A 21,209-nucleotide genomic window follows, 5' to 3' on the forward strand; every position below is an offset into this window, starting at 1 on the left:
TTTATTTCCTGTTGTTTATTTCTGATTTTGTCAGTTACTGTAGTTTATTACCTCAGATGATTTTGTCAATTACTGTAGTTTATTTCCTGTAGTTTATTTCCTCAGATGATTTTGTCAGTTACTGTAGTTTATTTCCTGTTGTTTATTTCTGATTTTGTCAGTTACTGTAGTTTATTACCTCAGATGATTTTGTCAATTACTGTAGTTTATTTCCTGTAGTTTATTTCCTCAGTGATGTAGTTTATTTCCTCAGATGATTTTGTCAGTTACTGTAATTTATTTCCTCAGTGTAGTTTATTTCCTCACTGGTGCACCATTAACTCTGTTAACATAGCCCAAAGAACAGCAGTTGATAGACGGCTGCTCCCTAGGAGATGGGTACCCATGCGTCTTATTGTCTTTGCTTAGGTTCCACATAAACTTCAGTTATTGATTTCTGTTGCACCTCGGCGGCAGGCTTTTTATAAAATGTAATGGGGGAACCCGGCATTCCAGCCTACATCTCCTTCCCGATTGTGCATGTCAGCTTCACTGCTGAGAGCTTAAGGGCTGATCATTGATGTAAGTCACTCTGCTACCAATATCTAACTTCATAAAGCAATTTCAGATACTTTGAGCCAAATCCAACAGTCTTGGGAGTTGAAGGACGTATTGTCTGAGCAATATAGTATGTGGCACCTTGGACATGAAGAGGAGCATATGTAACCAAAAACTCTATTCTTTGGACCCTGAGAATCCAGTGCAGAGTTGCCAACTGTTACAATTTTACTTCAAGTCTTGAATTTTGCTGTATTGCTTAAAGCCCCAGGTCCTGGAATGACAAGCTTACACAAGGATCTCAGTTTTCATTTAAAAAAAAAAGTTTCTAGCAATTATGGTTGCAAAGAAAAACTTGAAAATGTGTAGTCAGGCTCAGAAAGTAAAAGGCGAATAAAAAGAACTTAGTTTTTAAAAATCTCATTATTTTTAAAGCCAATCTCACAATTTTTTAGGCCTGACTCAGGATTTTTGAATGACTGATGCTGGCAATATTGCAAGTGAATTCTGATCCCTGGGTTGGAATAGGGGCAGGGAGGGGGAGAAGTTGTAGCCGGGACTTTGGGGAAGGGGTTGGAATGGGGGCAGGGGTGGGAAGAGGTGGGTCAGGGGCGAGGCCACATGGAAGGGGTGGAGTAGGGGTGGGGCTGGGGGCAGGGGAGGAGTCAAGCACCTAGGGGAAAGCAGGGAAGTCGGCACCTATGCATCATTATGCTCCATGGTTAGACACTTTTGTCTTATTGTCTCCTTGCATTTCCTGTCTGTCTGTTGTGGCCACCAACTTATCCGTAAGAACGTACGGTCTTTAAGGGCAGAATCATCTTTCTGTTCTGCATTTGTACAGCACCAAGCACAGTGGAGTCTTGCACTCTGCCGGGGGCTGCTGGGTGCTACGATAACACAAATGTGAGAGTCCAGGTGAGGAACAGAAGACGGCGGAGCCGAAGAGCAGGCAGGAACGGGCTCATACCGCTCACCTGACACCCCAGGGAGCCGCCCCAGGACGGGCACAGCAGCTGCTGGGGGACTGTGCACGCCCCAGCCTGGCCACGCTCCCGCCTGGCGCATGGCACAGGGCGGGCCCTGCCCCTGCTCGGAGTGGGGGGGATTGTGGCTTGGCTGGGGGGTGCTAGGGGCCAACCCCCCACAGCCCCTGTAGACTCATCGCCTGCTGAGGCGCTGCAGAGAGCCCCATAGAACCACATGGAGAAAGCACACAGCTCCCCCTACCGGCCCGCGTGGGAACTACCCGCTTTGAACGCCCACCACGTGCCTCTCCCCGGCCGGAAGTGGCTAGGTGATCACGTGGGTGCTGCGCGCCCGGATCACGTGAGGGGGCGAGGCGGTGGCTGCTGGGCCCCGGCTCCCAAGATGGCGTCGCTGCTGCAGTCGGAGCGGGTCTCGTACCTGGTGCGCGGCGAAAAGGAGATCCGCGCGCCGCTCTCCCAGCTCTACTTCTGCCGCTACTGCAGCGAACTCCGCTCCCTGGAGTGCGTCTCCCACGAGGTAACCCCGGCGGCCGGGCCGCCGCAAGCGGGCAGGAGGGTGGCCCCCCGGCGCCTATTGGTCACATCGCCTGCCGTTCAAGCCTTTTGGTTCTTCGCATTGGCTAGTATTCTACGAGGGGGAGGGGTTGAGGTAGCCTTTGAGTCCTCTGCGATTGGTTCAATTACATGGAGGCGGGTGGTTCGGGCCAGGCTGGCTTCTTGATTGGTTTGTATCGCTTTCTGTCTGCCAGCTTCTTCTTCTGATTGGCTAATGTTTTCATGGGGGTGGGAGCGACTCAGGTCCGTCTGGACTTTAGGGAGATGGCCTAGCTTGGCAGGAGCAACATGGCGGGGGGGACCCACCTGGCCTCATGTGGGCTGGGTCCCCTCCCCCCTCCGCCCCCCACTCCAGTGGCCTGGGCAGAGTCTCCCCCACCCCCATTCTTGGCCAGGGTACCCGTGGCCTGAGCCCCAGAAGGTCTCCTGCTCCCCCCCCTGCAGCCCAGGGATAATCCCAGCATGGCTGCTGGCATTGCAGGCACAGCACAGGGCCCCGCTGGGGTGCAGACAGAGGAGCACTGGCCTGGCAGGCGGGAGCTCCTGAGTGCCACAGACTCGCTGCATGGCCATGGGCGAGGCCTGCGCTTGGCTGCTTTCCCTCGCTGTAAAGCTGGGAGGAGGTGTGATGCTCCCCAAGCTCTCAGCAGGCAGAGGGGTTGTCGGGTATAAACCTCTCCCCAGACAAAGCACGATAGAGTAGTGTCCTTTCTCAGGAGACAATGGTGTGTATTGTCTGTCACAAATAAGCTTGCATTGGCCTCTGGGACTTGCTCTGAGTCAAGATTCAAGGTTCAGAGGTACTGTGTTGTGGATTTAAAAAAAAAAATTGCTTTCATCTGGACTAGCCATTTTCCCTTGTATTTGAAATCACAGATTTTTGCAGGCAGGAATTTGTTTTTCAGCAATGTAAAGGGTCATTCAAGATGAAGGCCTTTTCACACTTAAAATCTAGATAGTGATCAACTGAGGTTATGGATAAATGGGTTATTCCCTGTCCAGAGACTGCTGACACTTGAAAATCTATCCTGATCACCATGTTTAGATCAACCAAAACACTTGCAAGGTGTTGAATAGCTTTCCCAAGTTATTTTAATTAGTGAGGTCTCAATCCCAAGGTTGCTGATTTGAGTGCTGCAACTTCTTGACAATTATATTCTGAGGTGGATTTAGCAACAAGGTCATAAGGAAACTGCTCTGATTGTGTTTTATGAAACCTAAAATACTAAAGGCTTTAGATGTGAGGGAAATACTGTTTTCTATATGCAGATTACAGCTTTTTTGTTTGCTTTTTTTTTGGAAAAAATTGCTGTATGTTGACACATCCTAACCAAAAGTTGGGAAAATAATCTTAAAATGATATTCTGCCAGAATTCCTGGAATCAGGCTACTGGTTTGGTTGCATTCTGAAGTAGCTAAAGATTTGTAAAGCACTTAAAAGTGGAGATGAAATAATCTAATTTAAGTAAAATATCTGTTTGTTCAACTGTGTCAGCATTTGTTAATGATGTAAAAGGGTTAGTAAGTTGGCTGCATCTCTCATACTGTTTCACTGCAGTGACTGGGCTAGTCATCACATATTAAGACAGGAAAAATCTGTATTGGAAGGTCCAAAACCTTAAGCAGTTTCACAGATAACTGTTATCAGTTGTTAATTTCAGCTTTGTCAATAAAAAGATGTATAAGGAGATATAATATTCCCATTGATTTGTTCTCTAAGATACAAGATAGCTGTAAAACACTTTCCAGACTATTAATTGCTGACCCATGCAGTTATTATGACAAAATAAAGTTACACATGGTGATTATATATGGAAGTAGAGTAGTCATATAGTTGGAAAATGATGAAAGGCAAGAGTAGGTTATTGACTTAATTTTTCAAGTTCAGAAACCGATGGCTGTCATCTTGAGGCCAGTTAAACTTAGTCTGTTTCCTAGGTAGTAGCTTTTAATCGTTCTTGACAAGACCCTCTTCTGTGGGAAGATACTAAGGAGAAACTCCTTGCCAAGCCAGGCTGAAAAATTTCAAACATCAGACATCTGTCTTATAGCTTCACTGACTTCACATTGCTGTTATGTTCCATAAAACATTTTGAAATCATGCAGCAAAGGGTTTCAGCTGCTGCTGTCCTGTCCAGAAATACATGCATCATGAGAGATGAAGTGACTTCTTTGTCTGTTGTTCACCAGGTGGACTCTCACTATTGTCCCAGTTGCCTAGAAAATATGCCATCAGCTGAAGCTAAGTTGAAGAAGAATAGGTAAGATTGGCTGCTTCTGTACTGCAAAGTCTCCTCCTTTAAATCTCTCCTTTTTAAAGCGCCTTACTTTGAGCAATCTTTTCTCCAGCATTAATAATCCCCTGACTCATCTATGTACAGTTCGGCCCTATCACCATAATGCCTGAGTTTCTCAGTCTCCCTCTCCTGAACTGTTATCCTAAGTTTTGTCTTACTTACATTGTGACCCCCTGTGGACAGAGAATGTGTCTTACTGTGAAGTGCTATGTATAATTTTTGGCACTATAATAATGTTTTGTTCATCTGCCATCACGTTTATATGTTGCAGATGAGCTTTGGAATGAACTTATATCCCTAGTACTGTTTTTCAGTGTTACCAGCTCATCCTGTCCACCCTTTGGCTGACTTCATGAAATCCTGTTCCTTCCTTTATTGAATCTATATGAGCATAATGTTTTCTAAAGCTGTTGTGTGAGACCAAAAAGGCACATTTTAGTTCTGAGTTGCTGTTCTTTGAGAACATTTCTCTAAGACTTATGTAACACTAGGGCTCTGTCAAGGATCTTTCAGTCTCATGACTTTCCCTTGTCTTTGACAGGTGTGCTAACTGTTTTGACTGCCCATGCTGCATGCACACACTTTCCACCAGGGCGACAAGCATTCCTGCTCCACTTCCTGATGACCCAGCCAAGACTACAATGAAGAAAGCATATTACCTGGCCTGTGGATTTTGCCGCTGGACTTCCAGAGATGTGGGCATGGCAGATAAGTCTGTTGGTAAGTAACTCAGTATTAAAGACAGGACAGTGAGTAATGTTGGAAGAGAACATTTGTTTGGTGATATTAAATAACAAAAATTGCTCCCAGATCTGTTGTGTGTGTTACCCTAGTAAAACTTACCCACAGAGTCTGAGCTGGATACCCCATGCTCTTGATAAAAAGTGATCTCGCCACTTAGGAACTCTCCGAATTGAGAAGTGTTAAGATTAGTTAGTTAATGGTACTTCTCGCCCTGTTCTACAATAGTGTAAAAGATCCAGTTGAACTAGGAACTCTTTTTTTCCCCCTTAATCAGAACTGTTCTCTGTATAACAAACTACCATTATTTCAGAGTAGATCAGCTTGATAGCACAGATGTAAACTGGCACTTCTATTAAGATGTCAAAATACGAATATTTTGAAGCCTTTTTAGAGTCAGTATTTGAATTTAGGTTTTCCTTTCAAGGCATTTTTCAATTTTATATATTAAATCCCTTGCCTAGCAGGGAATATAGTAATTATAGAATCTGCACAGTTTTACTGGTTAGATTAGACTGTCAAGCCACAATCCTGGAGCTGACTTGACACAGGCAGATCCCTGTGAGTATAGTTCAGAGTGAGTGCAGGATTGGGACCTTCAGTTGCAAACTCTGAAGGGCAGGGACACTGTGGTTTATTTGTTACCTGCCTAACACAGTTGCGTGTTGCATTTAAAAATATTGGATGTCAAAGTGGTGGACAGGCTGTGTGGAGTTTGTCCTGCAATGGAAACATATTTTTGGATCTCTTAGTCCACGTCCAGACTACCCGCCGTATCGACGGGTTAAAATCGATTGCTCAGGGATCGATATATCGCGTCTAATCTAGACGCGATATATCGATCCCCGAGCACGCTTATATCAATTCCGGAACTCCATCAACCCCAACGGAGTTCTGGAATCGACACAGAGAGCCGCGAACATCGATCCCACGCGGTGAGGACGGGTGAGTAAGCCGCCCTTAGATATTCGACTTCAGCTACGTTATTCACGTAGCTGAAGTAGCGTATCTAAGATCGATTTTCCCCCCCTGGTGTGGACCAGCCCTTAGTCTTGCCATCTAATACGAATTTAAGCTCTCTCTATTTTTTATTATAGTCCTTAGGGTTTGACTGACATGTAACTAAATCATTACCACACTCTTCCTAGTGCATGGGTTTTATTTACTTTTGTATCATTTAATTTTCTTGTTTCATTTCATGATTAAAGTACTGTAAATAATTGTTTTAATACTGTATGATTAGACTAATAGAAATTTTAATTATGCTATGAAGGGAGTAAGGTCAGCTTATGATTCTTCAGTGACCTTATGTAAACTGGCAGGTGGCATCCAAATCTGGGACTCATTTATGGAATGGTTTTTAAAACTTAATCAACAGTTCTTGTTCACACTGAGACATCTTCGGGGATACTTTGGGTAGAGGTGGAAACTAGTCTATATTAATTCATCTGGGAGGACATTGTGATTGCCAAAGAATATGACTTGTGAAATAATTACATCTCCTGTCAACTACGTAAATAGTACCAGGTGGTCCCTTTGCTGTAGATAAAGTGATTCTTTACAAGCATATTATTGGGTTTAAAATGCTATATAAAAACTTATCAAGTAAGCTACTTCTCCATGAAGGTTCATGTGAATAGCCTTCCAAACAGAGGAACCTCCTGGATCTTTCCAAGATTTCAGCATAGCGTTTCACATGATTTGTGATGCTCTTGGTGGCAGCTGCTAGTGTGGGATTTTAGTGTTAAACGAGCATCTTATTACAACAAACAGGCAAGATTTATCATGAAAAAATTGGAAACTTTGCCTACAACTTCTCATCTACAGCCTTGTCATGGAAAACATGGATGTTGAGTCTTAGGAACAGTTGTTCTAGCTGCCCAGAGTATTGAGCATGAGACTCTTCTCCTTCTGAGGACTGTTGTATTTTTGTTTTGTTTCAGCCAGTGGTGGTTGGCAGGAGCCGGAGAATCCACATACACAGAGGGTAAGTGAAGGGGAGAGGTAAAGCTTAAACCTTAGGAGGGTGGCATAGGACAGAGAGGCTCTGGTCTTACTTTTGGATCAGTGAATTTTTGCATCTCAGTTATTCTTGAGAAAGCAGCTGTGGTTACATGTAGTCATGACGTCAGCGTGTTGGCTGAGTTTGCAGAAGGAGAGCCCCTTGGAGACTGCCAAATCCTACCACAGGTGTAATATTTTATATAGTGCCTCTTGTCCTGAAAGAGCCCAAAGTTCTGTGCAAACTACATTCAGACAAACATTGTTGAAATGCCACCAACTGGCACAAAGCATGTGTGGTCAGGGAAATGTTAGGGCCAAACCAATACCCTTATGAAAAGTGCCATGAATATTTAACATAACATAGATGCAAAACCTGTAGACATATTTCAATTGCTCTGATGAGCAATACCTCCCCACAACACACCTTTCAAGATCCATGGGTCCTACACGTGCCTGTCACAACACATGGTGTCAGTCCTCTAATGCACTAAATGCCCCAGCAACAACTGTGTGGGTGAAATGAGACAATCTCTATGCTCATGAATGAACTCTCACAGAAAAATGATAAGACAAAAACACCATATCACCTGTGAGTGAACACTTTTCACAAAGAGATCGCTCCATAGCTGGCTTCTTAGTCCTCATCTTCAAAGGAAACCTGCACACCACGTTCAGAAGATGAGCCTGGGAACTTAAATTCATAATGTGGCTAGACACTAAATATTCTGGTCTTAATAAAGACGCTGGATGTTTGGCTTATTACAACAATTGTAACCCTCTAGCCCCCCTTTTCAGTCCTACAACTGCAGAGATGTTAAGGGGACACTTCACTTTGAAGGGTCTATTACAATGTGTGTTGATTACTTATAGTAACAATCTGTTCCACCTTGTATTAGCTGTACCTTTCCCAGACCTGAAGAAATGCTTTGTATAAGCTCAAACACTTGTCTCTTTTACCAAGAGAAGGTGGCCCAATAAAAGATTTTACCTCACCCACCTCGTTTCTCTAGTGTTCTGGGACCAAGAGCTACAACGACGCTGCAAACATGAATATTTAATGGCATAGATCAGACATGACTTTGCTTTCTTGGACTTCGTTTGAAAGTTCCACACACAGAAACTAAGTTCCAAGAATTGAAACTACATTGAAAGGAGGGATCTTAACTTGGCAGGAATGCTTTTATTTTAATTAACATGCAAACTGTTTTGAAAAAACGCTTGTTGGCTATGTGAACAGAAGTTGTTTCCTGGTCATCCCCTCTTCTAGGCCTGGAGCTCTCCTGGTCCCCAACATAAAATATGTTACTATCCTCATCCTCTGTTAAACACATTGGTCTCTGAGAAGGAGATTGCCAATTGCACTTCAACACCAAATTGTTCTCAACTGGCCATGCTGTATTTTCCATGACTTTGGAGAGTGTCGTGTGTTCCACCCAATAGCCTGAAAAACGTCTCCATTACTGTGGTAGCTGGGAAGTGAAAGTGGGATAATGTGTTATTTTTATGATAGAATTGATCTTAAGATGAGCCATGGTAGAGGGTGTTGAGGAGCAATGAAACGTCTGCTCCTGTTGCCCGTTGTGTGGTAAGACTGAGACTCATCTATGCTTCCTCAATGTATTTCCTTCAAAATAAAACCAGTATTGGCAATGGTAGGAAATACTTTATGGGAAGGGAAACCGAACAGATGGATGAATGCCATTGGCCTGTCTGGCACAGTGTTTCACACAGCACGTAATTGGTCCTTTTTTTCCTTCAGATTAACAAACTGGTTGAGTATTACCAGCAGCTGGCTCAGAAAGAGAAGATTGAGCGGGACCGTAAGAAGTTGGTGCGACGCCGAAACTACATGCCATTGGCCTTTTCGGTGAGCTGGGACGGTGATGCTCCTAGAGTAGAAACAGTGGAGCACAGGAGCAGGGCTTCTTCACTGCCTCAGTTTTGAAAATTAGATGGATAATAGTGCCTGCCAGAAAAAAGGAAGGAAATCTGTCAAGAAGGATCTGAAGTAAAGAACCTATACTTAGTCACTCAGGCCTATTCGGGGGGAGGGGATCAGTAATCTTCTGTCCAAGAATTTCACTAATTCCCAGGCCCTGCACCTAATAATCCCTGAAGGATCTCATAATCTGCTGCACAGATGGTGTGTGAAGGGATCAGCTCAGCTAGCAGTGAAATGCAGCTGCTTTTTGTGTGAGGACATTGCAGCAGTTCTGCCCCTGTGTAACACGCCAGTGTTTTTTAAAGGATAGGAAGAATCTTTATATTTTGAAACTATGTAGGGGAAGGTTAGAGAGAACACAAATGCCAGAGTTGGAATTTAGCCAGGATACCAGGGTTAATACTTCTCCATACGATTCTGTACGCCCATTCATCTCATACTTGCCACCTGTCCTCCTAATGCAGGATTGACACACATTGATTATCTGCTAAAAGTCTTAACTGAAGTTGGGCTTAACAGTTTTATCAGACCTGAATAGTACATTTCCTGTAACTACTAGAGAGATGCTTACTTCATTTAGCAGAACAAGGCTCTGTATGCTTGCAACCTTTCGGTTAACTGTATAACCAGCCTGCTCTGTTCATTTGCTCTCGTCTTATGGCTGCATTTTTTGTCTCCGTTGCTACCTGCTGCTTTTTTGGGGGCTCTTCACAGCAACACACAATACACGTAGTGGTAAGTCTCTTCAGTTTCTGCTAGTGTTAAAGCTCTTGTAGTGCAAATTGAAACCACTCACATACCAATAGTGTGTCTGAAGTCCAGCCCAGTTTGATTTTTAACATCGTTCTGAGCTTCATTATAAAGCTTGTAATTTAATAACATAGGGTTTCTTTCTTCGGCCCTCAGACGCATAACATGTTTGAAAAATAGCACTTTCCAACACATTGGCTAAGACGCAGTCCCTGCACAGACTAACATGGCTGCCCAGTATGGATGTCAATAATAATCTTCCTACCAATCAACCCAACCCATAGATGAAAACCTCTCATTTAGCTCCAGGTGAAGCAAATTCTTGCCTGTTGGATGAGCCTTGCAGCAGTCCCTTGAAGGTCTGAGGAGTCAGGTTCTTTAGGCCTCACAGCAGCAGGTCCTCCACCTTTAGCATCCTGTCTCCAGCTGAGATCTAGTAAGTCAGTGAGTGCCTCAGCTGTCCTTGCCCATTATGGTCATTCCTAGAAGTGGGTAGACTTAGGTAGCCAGTTCGCATGCCATCTAGAACTTTAATCTGTATTCCACTTTCTCCATCTATTTCTGGTGGCAGTGCAAAGTGTTTTAGTCTGTAATGTGCTCACACTTACCCACTTCTGCGCTAACTATAACCGAGTTGCTTTCAAGAGTACAACTGAGTTCAGCACATTGTAGTTGTTAAGCCTAGTGGTTAAAGAATTAAAGCTTGACAAAACTTTGACAGTACTCTTCTGCCCGTCCTAGCCCACAAGTGTTTTACCAACAAGATTTGCAGAGAAAATCTGCAAATTAAGAAACTTTCAGTTTGCTTTCATTTGCTTGGCACCCTATGCTTGTCATGCTGTCGCAGGCTCAAGCTTGCTGTAGGCCTGTGTCCCGACAGACAGCGGATCTGGATTTGGTGATACTGTTTTCCTCCTTGTAGGACAAATACGGCCTTGGAACCAGACTCCAGCGTCAGAGGCCTGGGATGTCCATCAGTGCTCTTTCCGGACTCTCGTGAGTTTTCAGGGTTTGGCATGTTGTCGGTGGGAGGGATGAAAGGGATAAACAGGAAAATAAAGGTATAAATTGAGAGAGATGGATGAGTTATCTGATATTGTTGGAAAAGGGCTTCATCTTAGAGTAGGTGGAGAGACGGGATCATGTAAAATGCCAGGGCAGAGGGAGTGAGATCACTACTCAATCTCCATGCGGTCACTCATCCTGTAATTTACCCTGTTGTTCCTAGATATTGCATAGATTTCTGAACAGAAGTTAATGAAAGTCAATTACTTCAGACAGTGATATGAGTTAAGAGGGAATCTCAGCCTTAACGCATATTTTTTGTTTTGTTTTGAGTGTAAATCCGACACTTTATTATGGTATAATGTTTTCAGTCATTAAAGGTGTACCATGTTTAATGACCCCCTAATTTGTCTTTACTTTTTTTTGCTTTAGTCTGAAAGAAGGAGAGGACCTGAAGGAGATAAAGATTGAGCCCGCTGATGCTGTAGAAGAAGTGGAACCTCTGCCTGAGGATTATTACACAAGACCAATAAATCTAACAGAGGGTAATGGCTTAATATTCCATTTTGTTTCTTGTGCTGCTTCTTACCAGCTAACTGTTGAGAACAGCCTACACTTTGTGCACATTAAATGATCCTTCTGGGTTTTTAATGTTTGCATGGTTTTATTAATTGTATTGCTGCAGGTGGTGCAGTGATGCAACTTAGTAAAGAATGATGAAATCTCTGGCTTTTTAAATTACAGCATTAATTGCTTAAGGTCAGGCTTCATTGTCTAATAAGAAAAGTTGAAGTGAGCATCTGAAAAGTCAGAATTGTCTTCTTGCATCCTTGTGATTGCAGTTTGTTAATGACTTTGTTTGCTTTGGAAAACTGGCAGCATTTGGAGGAGGAAAAGAGTAGATGTCATTGTTAGTAATAACAGGAAATGAGGGAAATAGCAGTGCTGATAGGGAGTCAGACTTGTACACCGAGCTTTATAATAACAATTGTGCATTACTTTGGTGTAAGTTTTAAATAGTTTATCTACGCTCTCTTGGATTATTTAGCTGGATTTTTCCTCCGTTGGCAAGTCATTGTAAATTGGCTGAGGAACTTTGGGAGCGAATAGTATAAAATATGAAGTTCAAACAATCTAGATTTTCTATTTTGAGTTATGCTACTTACGCACTGTGCCAGATGTCCATCCTCTCCTTTCAAATCCACAAAAGCAAATGTTTAAGGAATCTGCTCTATTTTAGGAATACACCTTTTAGGTAATCTGGTGCATGAGTCTGACCTGGGCAAACTCCTTGGATCAGAGACTGTTTCTGTCTTGTACAGTGCACTGCCCAACTGATTTGATAATGAAAAAAACAAAGACAATGGTATTTTCCCTGGTGGAGTAATATTTTTCAAGGCTGCGATCAAGTGCTATTTCCTATTTATGCCTAAAACATTTTGAATAGTCATGCAGTGGCTTTAGAAGTCTGGTCCCCAGTTCCATGGCTCGCTGTCATCGTTATCATACCTGTGTCTGTCTATAGCACCTGGGCCTTGCTCTTTCTTTGTACAGCTGTCCTGTCTTTGTGTCCATGCACTACTGGAAATCTTAATTTTTTTGATCAGGGCAATAACTGAATTACTGGAGCAGTGATGTAAAGTTCCTTAAATGTAGCAAAAGTATACCGTAGTCTCAAACACACTGCATGATTTAATGTGACTCTAGTTGAGAAGTAAATTTGGATTTTTGTTTTCAAATATGTGCCCAGTGACTACCCTGCACCAACGTCTTCTGCAGCCTGACTTCCAGCCAATCTGTGCGTCCCAGCTGTACCCACGCCATAAGCACCTTCTGATCAAACGCTCACTGCGCTGTCGGGTAGGTAACCGGATACAGAGAGTAGCTTTTTCCTAGGCTTTGGAATCCTAAGTGTGGGGACCCAACTGGAAAACTAACTTGCAACTGCATTTTGTCTCTGAAAGATCCAGCCCACAGTAGTGCTAAAGGATCATGAAATAAGAAAAGGTCTAACCACCAACTAGATCAGGGCCTGGTGAAGCAGAATAAGCCCACTAAAGCTGTAGGGCAGGGTGAGGCCCGTGGCTGGAGACTAAGGGCTAGATTTTTGAAAAGTGCCGAAAGAAGCCGATAGGCACCTAACTCCCAGGGACAACTTGCTTAGGCATGTCTGAAAATCCCCTGTTTGCATCTTTAAGGATTTAAATACCTTCAAAAATCTGGATTTAAATGCCTTAACTAGCTGTTAGATTGGGAGTAGTTTATATAGTTGGTATTATAAAATGGCCTTTTGTTTAAAAAAACAAACAGCGAACCTAGTCAGTAAACGTGGAAAGTCGGTTACCATTGATATGCCCTCATGCAGAATACTGATTCCCTTTGACGTTTCAACCAGTGTCCCAACAGAAAAGCAGAGGACTGAGAACAAGCATAGAAACCAGGAAGTCTTGAATTCATATCCTGGGTCTGCCGATGATTCACTATGTGACCTTGGGCAACACATCTGTTTTCCATCTAGCAACTGGGGATAATCTTTATTTAGCTTTCAGAATTGCTGAGGATTAATTAGTTCATATTTTAAAGTATTTTGAAGATGTAAAATGATATCTAGGTGCTACCTATTATCAGCAACAAATAAGAATACAGTTTAATTTCATCTGAAGGAAAGGGTTGTAGTAACTCCAGTTTAGTGCAGATTTGTGATGAGATTGTAGTCTTGCATTATGTAGTTGCTTGTCTATTTGTTTTTTGGAAATGGGGAGAGAATCCAAATTCTTAGGTTTTCAAGATAGCACTGGAACTGGACATTTTCAATTTATCAGAATTTTGACCAAATGCCTAGACCAAATTCAGGACGACTTGTGTGAACTAGACCCTTAGGCCAACCGAATTAGTAAACAGAACATCCAAACTGTGATACTTGCGGTTCCTATTCTTTATTGTGCGGCTGTACACAATGTGCGCTTTGGTGATGTTTATAATATCTTTTAATCTCTTTTAGAAATGTGAACATAATCTGAGTAAACCAGAATTCAATCCAACATCCATCAAATTCAAAATCCAACTGGTTGCTTTGTGAGTATGCTGGGACTGGATGGGGGGAGCAGTATCTTGCTGTGTATTAATATCTAGTTAAAAACCTACCTTCTTTTAGGCCTAGCAGTGGTCTTGATGTTAAAAATTCAGGAATAACGGAGGGTGTAAAAAATAACAGGGTAACTGAAACTAGTTGTGGAAACACAAACGCTCATGCACTGTTTTTCCTTAAGTAATCCAAGAATTTTTTTTAATATATCTAGCAGAATGTTGTATGCAGCAGTGGAGAGAATGTTGCCAAAGATTAAGTAGATCTACAAGCACCAGCCTTGAAAAATTGTGGCTTTTTCATTTAAAACTTAAGCAAAAACAATGATCTTTGATGCTTCAGCATTGAGATGTCGTTCTAGGTGGCATCATGCAAATGAGCACAAAAGCTATCCTAGCATAAACAGGTTTCAAATAGAATCCATTGCTTTTGGGGACAATTACAGCGTACGTGTGATTTTTAAAATTACCTGGAGGGTACGTATTGTGAAGTTTATCCTCAGTGCAATATTACTAGGAGCTCCTTTGGCACTTCACTGTACAGCATCTCTTTAAAGCAGGTGATCTTAATGTCAGTTAATAATTCCCTTTAAAACTTTCTAGAACAATGTTACATTAGTTTTTTGAAATTCTACTTTAATCAAAAAGCAAAAGGAAATTCACTAAGAGTTGAACAATCTGAAAAAGGCACTATCTCTTGTTTACAAAATAAGGTTGTAGTTGATGGGAGATATTTACAGAGCACTGGATTTGTCTGTTCTGTATAATCCTTTTGATTGAAATGTATCTTTTTAAACAAACCAAAGCATACAGTCTAAACAAGTCAGATGAATATCTTTGACTGTGTAGGTAGACTCCTGACGGAAAGGGCATTTGGTAAGAGCAGACTCACGTTATGTCTTTCATTTGTAGCAACTACATCCCTGAAGTGAGGATCATGTCCATTCCCAACCTGCGCTACATGAAGGTCAGTGCTTCTCTTTTCATGTTCCCTTAGGGTAAAAAGTACAGTATGAATGGTGGAGCCACAATATTTTAAAAAGGTCCTCTGGCATGATTAGGGACTAGGTTTGTGGTGGCATTAGCTTCATATATCATAGCTAAATGGAATGGAGTTAAACAGCAACTACTGCAGTTCAGAGAAGGTACCATAACTAAGGGATGGCAAGATCTACCAGTGATGTCCTTATCTTGGTCTGGGATGAGGTGGGTAAGACATCTTTTCACTTTGAATGAATTGACTACAGTACAGTATGATGCTGGTGAATGTCACAGATGTACCAGTATATCAGAAATGAGAGCTAATTGAGTTGCAAGTCAGAGTAAATTCCTAGCATACTTTTTCACACTCTAAAATTGTAATAGTGAGGTGGAAGTGCCCTTCACAAGTGTAACATGCCATAGCATCCTTTTTCTGAATACGTACGTCCCATGAGGAGGATGGATGGTATACAGCAGCGAAATATTCTGTAGATCTTCAGGGAATTAATGTGACATCATTTTGAATGCAACATTAGCCAGCTGGAGGTCAGTTCTAGAAAGCAGAACTCTAAGAGCGAAAGCTGCTTTTTTGATGTAATTGGTTCCTAAACTGTGCATCCTGCCTATTTATCTCACCAGGAGAGCCAAGTTCTTCTGACTCTGACCAATCCAGTGGAAAACCTCACCCATGTCACACTGCTGGAGTGTGAGGAGGGAGACCCTGATGACATCAACAGTACTGCTAAGGTATTGCACCTTCTTGCTGTACAATCTGATAATGCAGAGAGCTATTCCAGTGCACTGTGCTTTCATATGGGCTGGGCTGAGCAGCACCCAACTTCTCATAAGCTACAGGAGGGTTCATGTACATCAGTCTCAGCCATGTGTCATGCTCCTTGGGTGGTTTAAACCTTAAACCTAGTGCATTAATATCACTATTGTACAATTTGAGAACAGTTGTGAATCACCTTCAACAAGTTTATTATCAGCATCCATAACTCCAGAAGATGTAACTTTCTAATCCAAGGGAAAAGTGTGATAGTGACCATTTGATAAGGAGGAAAACCAGAGGACTCTTCTCCTTTCCCGCTGTGGTGCCCCCTTGATTGACTAGCCTTCAGAAGGGAGTGCCTACTCTGATGCTAGATATGCAGATGATGGTTCAGCACTGTCCTTCTCCATACTCTTTTGCAGGTGGTGGTTCCTCCCAAGGAGCTAATCCTAGCTGGCAAAGATGCTGCAGCAGAATATGACGAGTTGGCAGAACCTCAGGATTTTCAAGATGACCCTGAGTGAGTTTTTCATCTTTCATATCTGGGGGATAACTTGGCATGCAGTACTTGCTTATATTCAGCAACCTCCTCTTCTGTTACTCTTCCTCAGCACATAGGCTTTTGTCAAGCTTGAGCAATGTAGGAGTTCTGTTTTTTCAGTCTGTGGTATGGATTGTTCAGAAAACATTCACTTCTATATAGGTTGTGCACTGCAATGTCAGCTTGCAGATTGAAAGCAGCTGTTCCAGCTGTCTGTTCTCTGGAGAATCATGCTAACTTTTCAAGCAGAGTTTACAACCACTAGTAATACTTGAAAAATTGTATAGTTACTAGTTGGTATTAGAATAACTTAAAAGATCTGTCCAGAGATGTTGCATCAGTCCCATAAAGAGAGAAGCTGCTTGAGACTTGCTGATCTAATACACTGCTTGTTGTTTTGCAGCATTGTAGCCTTCAGAAAGGCCAACAAAGTGGGAGTTTTCATCAAAGTTACTCCACAGAAAGAAGAGGGTGAAGTGACCGTGAGCTTTAAGATGAAGCATGAGTTTAAAAATCTCGCCGCTCCAATCCGCCCCAGTGAGGAGGGTGATCAGAGTTCTGAGGTCATCTGGCTCACCCATCATGTGGAGCTCAGCCTTGGCCCACTGCTCCCATAATGGCTTCCAACAGCTGGATCCATCAAGACGGCCACGGGATAGACTCTTTTGCCATGACAGAATGCATCCTGTTGAAATGATTTGTGAAACCTCCTTTGTGATGTGTACACGCACCACAAATTCCCGCCAAGAAATGAGGAGGAGGTTGCATGAGACGGGGGGGAAGGTAACTCTGTTGTCGGATGATTTGTTCTGCTCTCTGTAATGCCTATTATGTGAATCTGTGGCTTTCTCACAACACCACATGCTTGTTTAAGTTACAGCACAAAGTTCAGCTCAAAGAAGGCCATCTCTAGACTTGTGTTATCCCTTGCTGAAGTCACATTAGCATTACCAACAAAAAAACCCCCAAACCCTTACGCTGGCTTTCCTCTTCTCCATATCAGTCCCATGACGCCAATATTTAAATACTCAACAAAATAAACCCTTTCTCTGATAGAGCTTGCTGTTCATGAGCAAACACTCTAGGGCTGTGGCCCTGTCTCTTCGGTTACAATAGCTATCTGTTGCAGCAGCATGATACACTCCTACTTGCTTCCCATCCCCTATTAGAATCTCATTAGTTTAAAATTTTCTTTAGCTGAGGAGCTCAAAGGTGTAACTTCCCTTTATGAAAAAGAATGCTTCGCTCTCTACAGCTTGTTTGGGAGGCAATGGATCTTAACAATTTAATTGCTTCTTGTGTTGAAATACAGTCTACTGTAGCTCTTGTGGGCTTGGCTTATAATTTATATCATTTTAAGCCTTTTTTTGTTGGAAAATGTAGGTTATTATGCATGGTTTTCTAGGATTTGGGAAGACCAATAGGTCACTGAAGTGAAAATGCTGCTGCTTCAGTTTTTATTGAGGCTTGGACACTACTGAGTGCATTTTTTGCATTCAATAAATTATTTTTAATGAATGGTGAAATCAACCAAAGAATATGATAGCGCAGATCATTTCAGTACACACACAACCTTTCAGAAGTGTGCTCAGTGTGTTTACTAGTAACGGGTGGGGGGAGTTGTGGGCTCCTTGAGCAGAAAAAAATTAAAAGGAAGAAAGGCTTATCCTAACCCTACACACTTGAGAAGTATATACACTTATGTTATGGCATGGTAACTTATGTGCTACCGTAAGGCTTATTTTGGCCGCAGGTCAGATCTAAAACCAGTTACAAACAGCATGTCCATGACTCTCATTGTAACATGCCACCGTTACCACTAACTACAGTATTATAGTGCAACCAGTGCAGGATTTCTCTTCCTACAAAGATTATTTTTCAGTTGCTCTTAGTTAAAAGCGGTGACTTTTGTGAAACATCTCCCTGAATGAGCAGCAAATGCAGACTATAAAAATCTTTATCTTGGGGCTTTAACATGCAACCTGAAGATAACCAAGTGGCCTTCAAGCCCTTCCAGATGTGCTCTGCTTAGTTAAATAAGGAACATCTGTACTGTATATGACTCTGTTGTTCTGTAGTGTAAGATGTGTGGTATCTGGGAAAGGAGAAAAATTCATAGTTTTATCTTAGTCAAATATTAATGCAATGAATAGACTGGGGCATCATGGCATGCAGAAACTGCTACCCTGTTTGTGTCCAGAGGTAGTCATACTGATCTGCATCCTGTCTGACAGCCTTTGGGAAGGAGCTGCACCTTATGTGCTAGTTTGTGCAATGGATATCACAGCAGAGAGGGGCTTAATGTTTACAAATTTCTGTAGATGATACACAGATGTACAGCATGAGTTTAAGTGTAGCCAGTATTTATTCATAAATATATAGTGTTAATAAGTGTCTGCTACTGTCTCATGTAACCAGATAACAACACTTAAACTTTGAGTTTTCTTCAGTAGCCAAAGTAAATGGCAAACTACCAACACTACCTATCAAAAAACATCTTTTTCAAACTAGTTTTTGGCTGGCTGGCTATTTTCAAACGGGATAGTTCACTACTCGTAGCTGAGTTTAGAGCTGGGATGTTGCTCTACTGAACTACACGAGAAAGGTTCTTTGACACCTAGCTATTGTTTTAAGAAAATCAGATGTACTCTGGTGCTCTGAATTGCTATCTTGAAAAGTAAAGGGCACATTAGCTTTGAATGGCTTAACTAGTCCAGTGAATTTCTTTTCCCTTAAAAGCTTATAGGAGATAGGAGTAACTTTAGCTGTTTTTCATGTATATTTGTGCAAAACATCTCACTTATTCCAATGGAGAACAGCAGAAGCACTCTGCCTTTATCAATGTTAACTCCATTAATGACAGATTATTGTGTTGCCTTATAGCTTAACTTATGTGGTGAATTTAAAATAAAAAAAGCCAACTTTGTCCGCTTTATTTATCTTGTGCAATAATAGTATTAAAGTGCAGTAACATGTTAATACTCAATGTGTATATGAGGTAGGGATCATTCCATTTGTCAGTTACATGAGAGCTAAATTTCAACCAGAGTTGAGTGACTTCTCTAAGACTGTAAAAGTATCAACAGAAGAGCTGGAATCAGGAGCTCCTGATTGCAAATCCCATGCTTGCTATTGGATTATACTGTCACTCAGTTGTTTCTAATGGACTTCATAGTTTATTCACATGAACTATTCCCAAACCAGTTTAAAATAGTGAAATTGTAAACATGTATTGCACTTCTGCCACTCTCTCTATCTTCATCCCTACACTATCCAAAAAGTATAAATCTCTCACGCAGGTAGGTAACATCTGAAATCCTGTATTTTAGCAATTTAGCCCTTAAGTTTAGCTATGGACTCAAAATAGGACTTTACAGATGACCAGCTGTATTGGGTTTAAAATGTTCTCAGCTTTAAGAGTGAGCTGGCAGTGTACATTCTGTATAACTGACTGCAGGAGGACACCAGCACAAGGTACATAGTTCTTTCATTCTATCAAAACAAGAGTATAAAAGATAATTTAGAAACAAATTTGTGATGGATAGAACCACAGACCTAAGATGGTTTAGGGTTCCTTAACACTCCATTTCCATAATTTTAAATGTTTGAGTCTTTCAAAGTTTTGCCTTTATTTAAAATTTCCTGGCTCTCAATAAAATTGTACTAAAACTAACAATACCAAGGCATGTTATTTAAACTGATACACAGCTTCTACTTTAGTTCCAGTTTACTGAAGATTTTGGCTGGAAATACTTTTTGATTTTGGTCTTAATTATAAGGGAAAAATTGAGGTTGCTCCACGTCATTCTTGAACGTACGAATGTCCATACTGCGTCAGACTACTGGTCCACCTAACTCAGTAGTCTTTCTTCTGACAGAGGCTGGTGCCAGGTGCTTCAGAAGGAAATAACAGTCTAGGACAATTATCAAGTGATCCATCCCCCTGTCATCCAGTCCCAGTATCTGGTGGTCTGAAGCTTAGCATATGGTTGCATCCCTGACCATCTTAGATCAATCAATGGCTGGTAGCTATCTTCCATGAACTTATCTAATTCTTTTTTGAACCCAGTTATACTTTTGGCCTTTACAACATCGCCTGGCAAAGAGTTCTAAAGGATGCTTGTACGCTGTTTGAATAAGTACTTATGTTTGTTTTAAAGCTGCTGCCTATTAATTTCATTGGGTTGCCCCTGGCTCTTGTTTTACCTTAAGGGGTAAATAAAACTTCCTTACTCTCTTTCTCTACATCATTCACGGTTTTGTAGACGTGTATCATATTCCACACGCACACTCCTCTCTTCCAAGCTGAATAGTCCCTGCAAGTGGTTTCAAAGAACTATACTCCCAAGATCTTTCTTGAATGAATCTAGACCTCATCATTTTGTATGTGTAGCTGGCATTGTTTTGCATTTATTAACACTGAGTGTCATTTGTCATTTTGCTGTACAGTTGCTCAGTTTTGAGAGATCCCTTTTGTAACTCCGTGCCGTCTGCTTTGGGCTTAACTCTTTTGAGAAATTTTGTATCTCCTGTAAACTTTGCCACCTCACTGTTTACCCCATTTTCCAGATCATTTATGAATATGTTGAACAGCACTGGTCCCTGTACAGATCCCGGGAGGGCTTTGATATTGACCTCTCTCCATTCTGAAAACTTACCATTTATTCCTACCCTTTGTTTCTTGTCTTTTAGCCAGTAACATCTATGAGATGATCTTCCCCCTTATCCTCTGACTGCTTACTATGCTTAAGAACCTTTGATGAGGTACCTTGTCAAAGACTTTTCTTGGTTTCCCTTATAAATGTATATTACACCTTAATAGATAGCAGCAGTACATCTCTGCTAAACTTTCTTCAGACTTACACGTTCAGATTTCTTAATGTGCCTAAACAGCCCATTTACAATCCTACCTTGATCGCAGCCTTCAGTAAGAATGGGGTAGCACAATGCCTCCTGACTCCTTTAACGTCCTTTAATGCTTCTGCAAAAGGTTTCCACACGTTTGTCTGTG

General features: G+C 41.8%; 1 protein-coding gene across 2 annotated transcripts; it reads left to right on the plus strand.

Annotated features, from left to right (window-relative positions):
* Window positions 1–1,855: 1,855 nt before the first annotated feature.
* DCTN4 (dynactin subunit 4) lies at window positions 1,856–19,871 on the plus strand. Of its 2 annotated transcripts, XM_030571752.1 has the most exons (14): window positions 1,856–2,043; window positions 4,272–4,342; window positions 4,920–5,098; window positions 7,063–7,106; window positions 8,883–8,990; window positions 9,780–9,800; window positions 10,738–10,811; window positions 11,253–11,365; window positions 12,571–12,680; window positions 13,822–13,895; window positions 14,817–14,871; window positions 15,525–15,632; window positions 16,080–16,177; window positions 16,602–19,871. In XM_030571752.1, the coding sequence occupies exons 1-14, from the start codon at window positions 1,909–1,911 to the stop codon at window positions 16,813–16,815; spliced, it is 1,404 nt and encodes a 467-aa protein (XP_030427612.1). In that variant the 5' UTR covers window positions 1,856–1,908; the 3' UTR covers window positions 16,816–19,871. The 2 variants fall into 2 exon arrangements, with proteins under 2 accessions (XP_030427612.1, XP_030427614.1); XM_030571754.1 differs by lacking the exon at window positions 9,780–9,800.
* Window positions 19,872–21,209: the final 1,338 nt, after the last annotated feature.

This window comes from Gopherus evgoodei, chromosome 8, assembly GCF_007399415.2.
Source record: "Gopherus evgoodei ecotype Sinaloan lineage chromosome 8, rGopEvg1_v1.p, whole genome shotgun sequence".
Classification (NCBI taxonomy): domain Eukaryota; kingdom Metazoa; phylum Chordata; order Testudines; family Testudinidae; genus Gopherus; species Gopherus evgoodei.

What these genes read in the sequence shown, in the direction of transcription:
- DCTN4 (XM_030571752.1), top strand. Translation starts at nt 1,909, where the DNA reads ATGGCGTCGCTGCTGCAGTCGGAGCGGGTCTCGTACCTGGTGCGCGGC. An exon ending in ACATGCCATTGGCCTTTTCG is followed by an intron (nt 8,991 to 9,779) that starts GTGAGCTGGGAC and finishes GGCTCTTCACAG; the next exon opens with CAACACACAATACACGTAGT. An exon ending in ACATCAACAGTACTGCTAAG is followed by an intron (nt 15,633 to 16,079) that starts GTATTGCACCTT and finishes ACTCTTTTGCAG; the next exon opens with GTGGTGGTTCCTCCCAAGGA.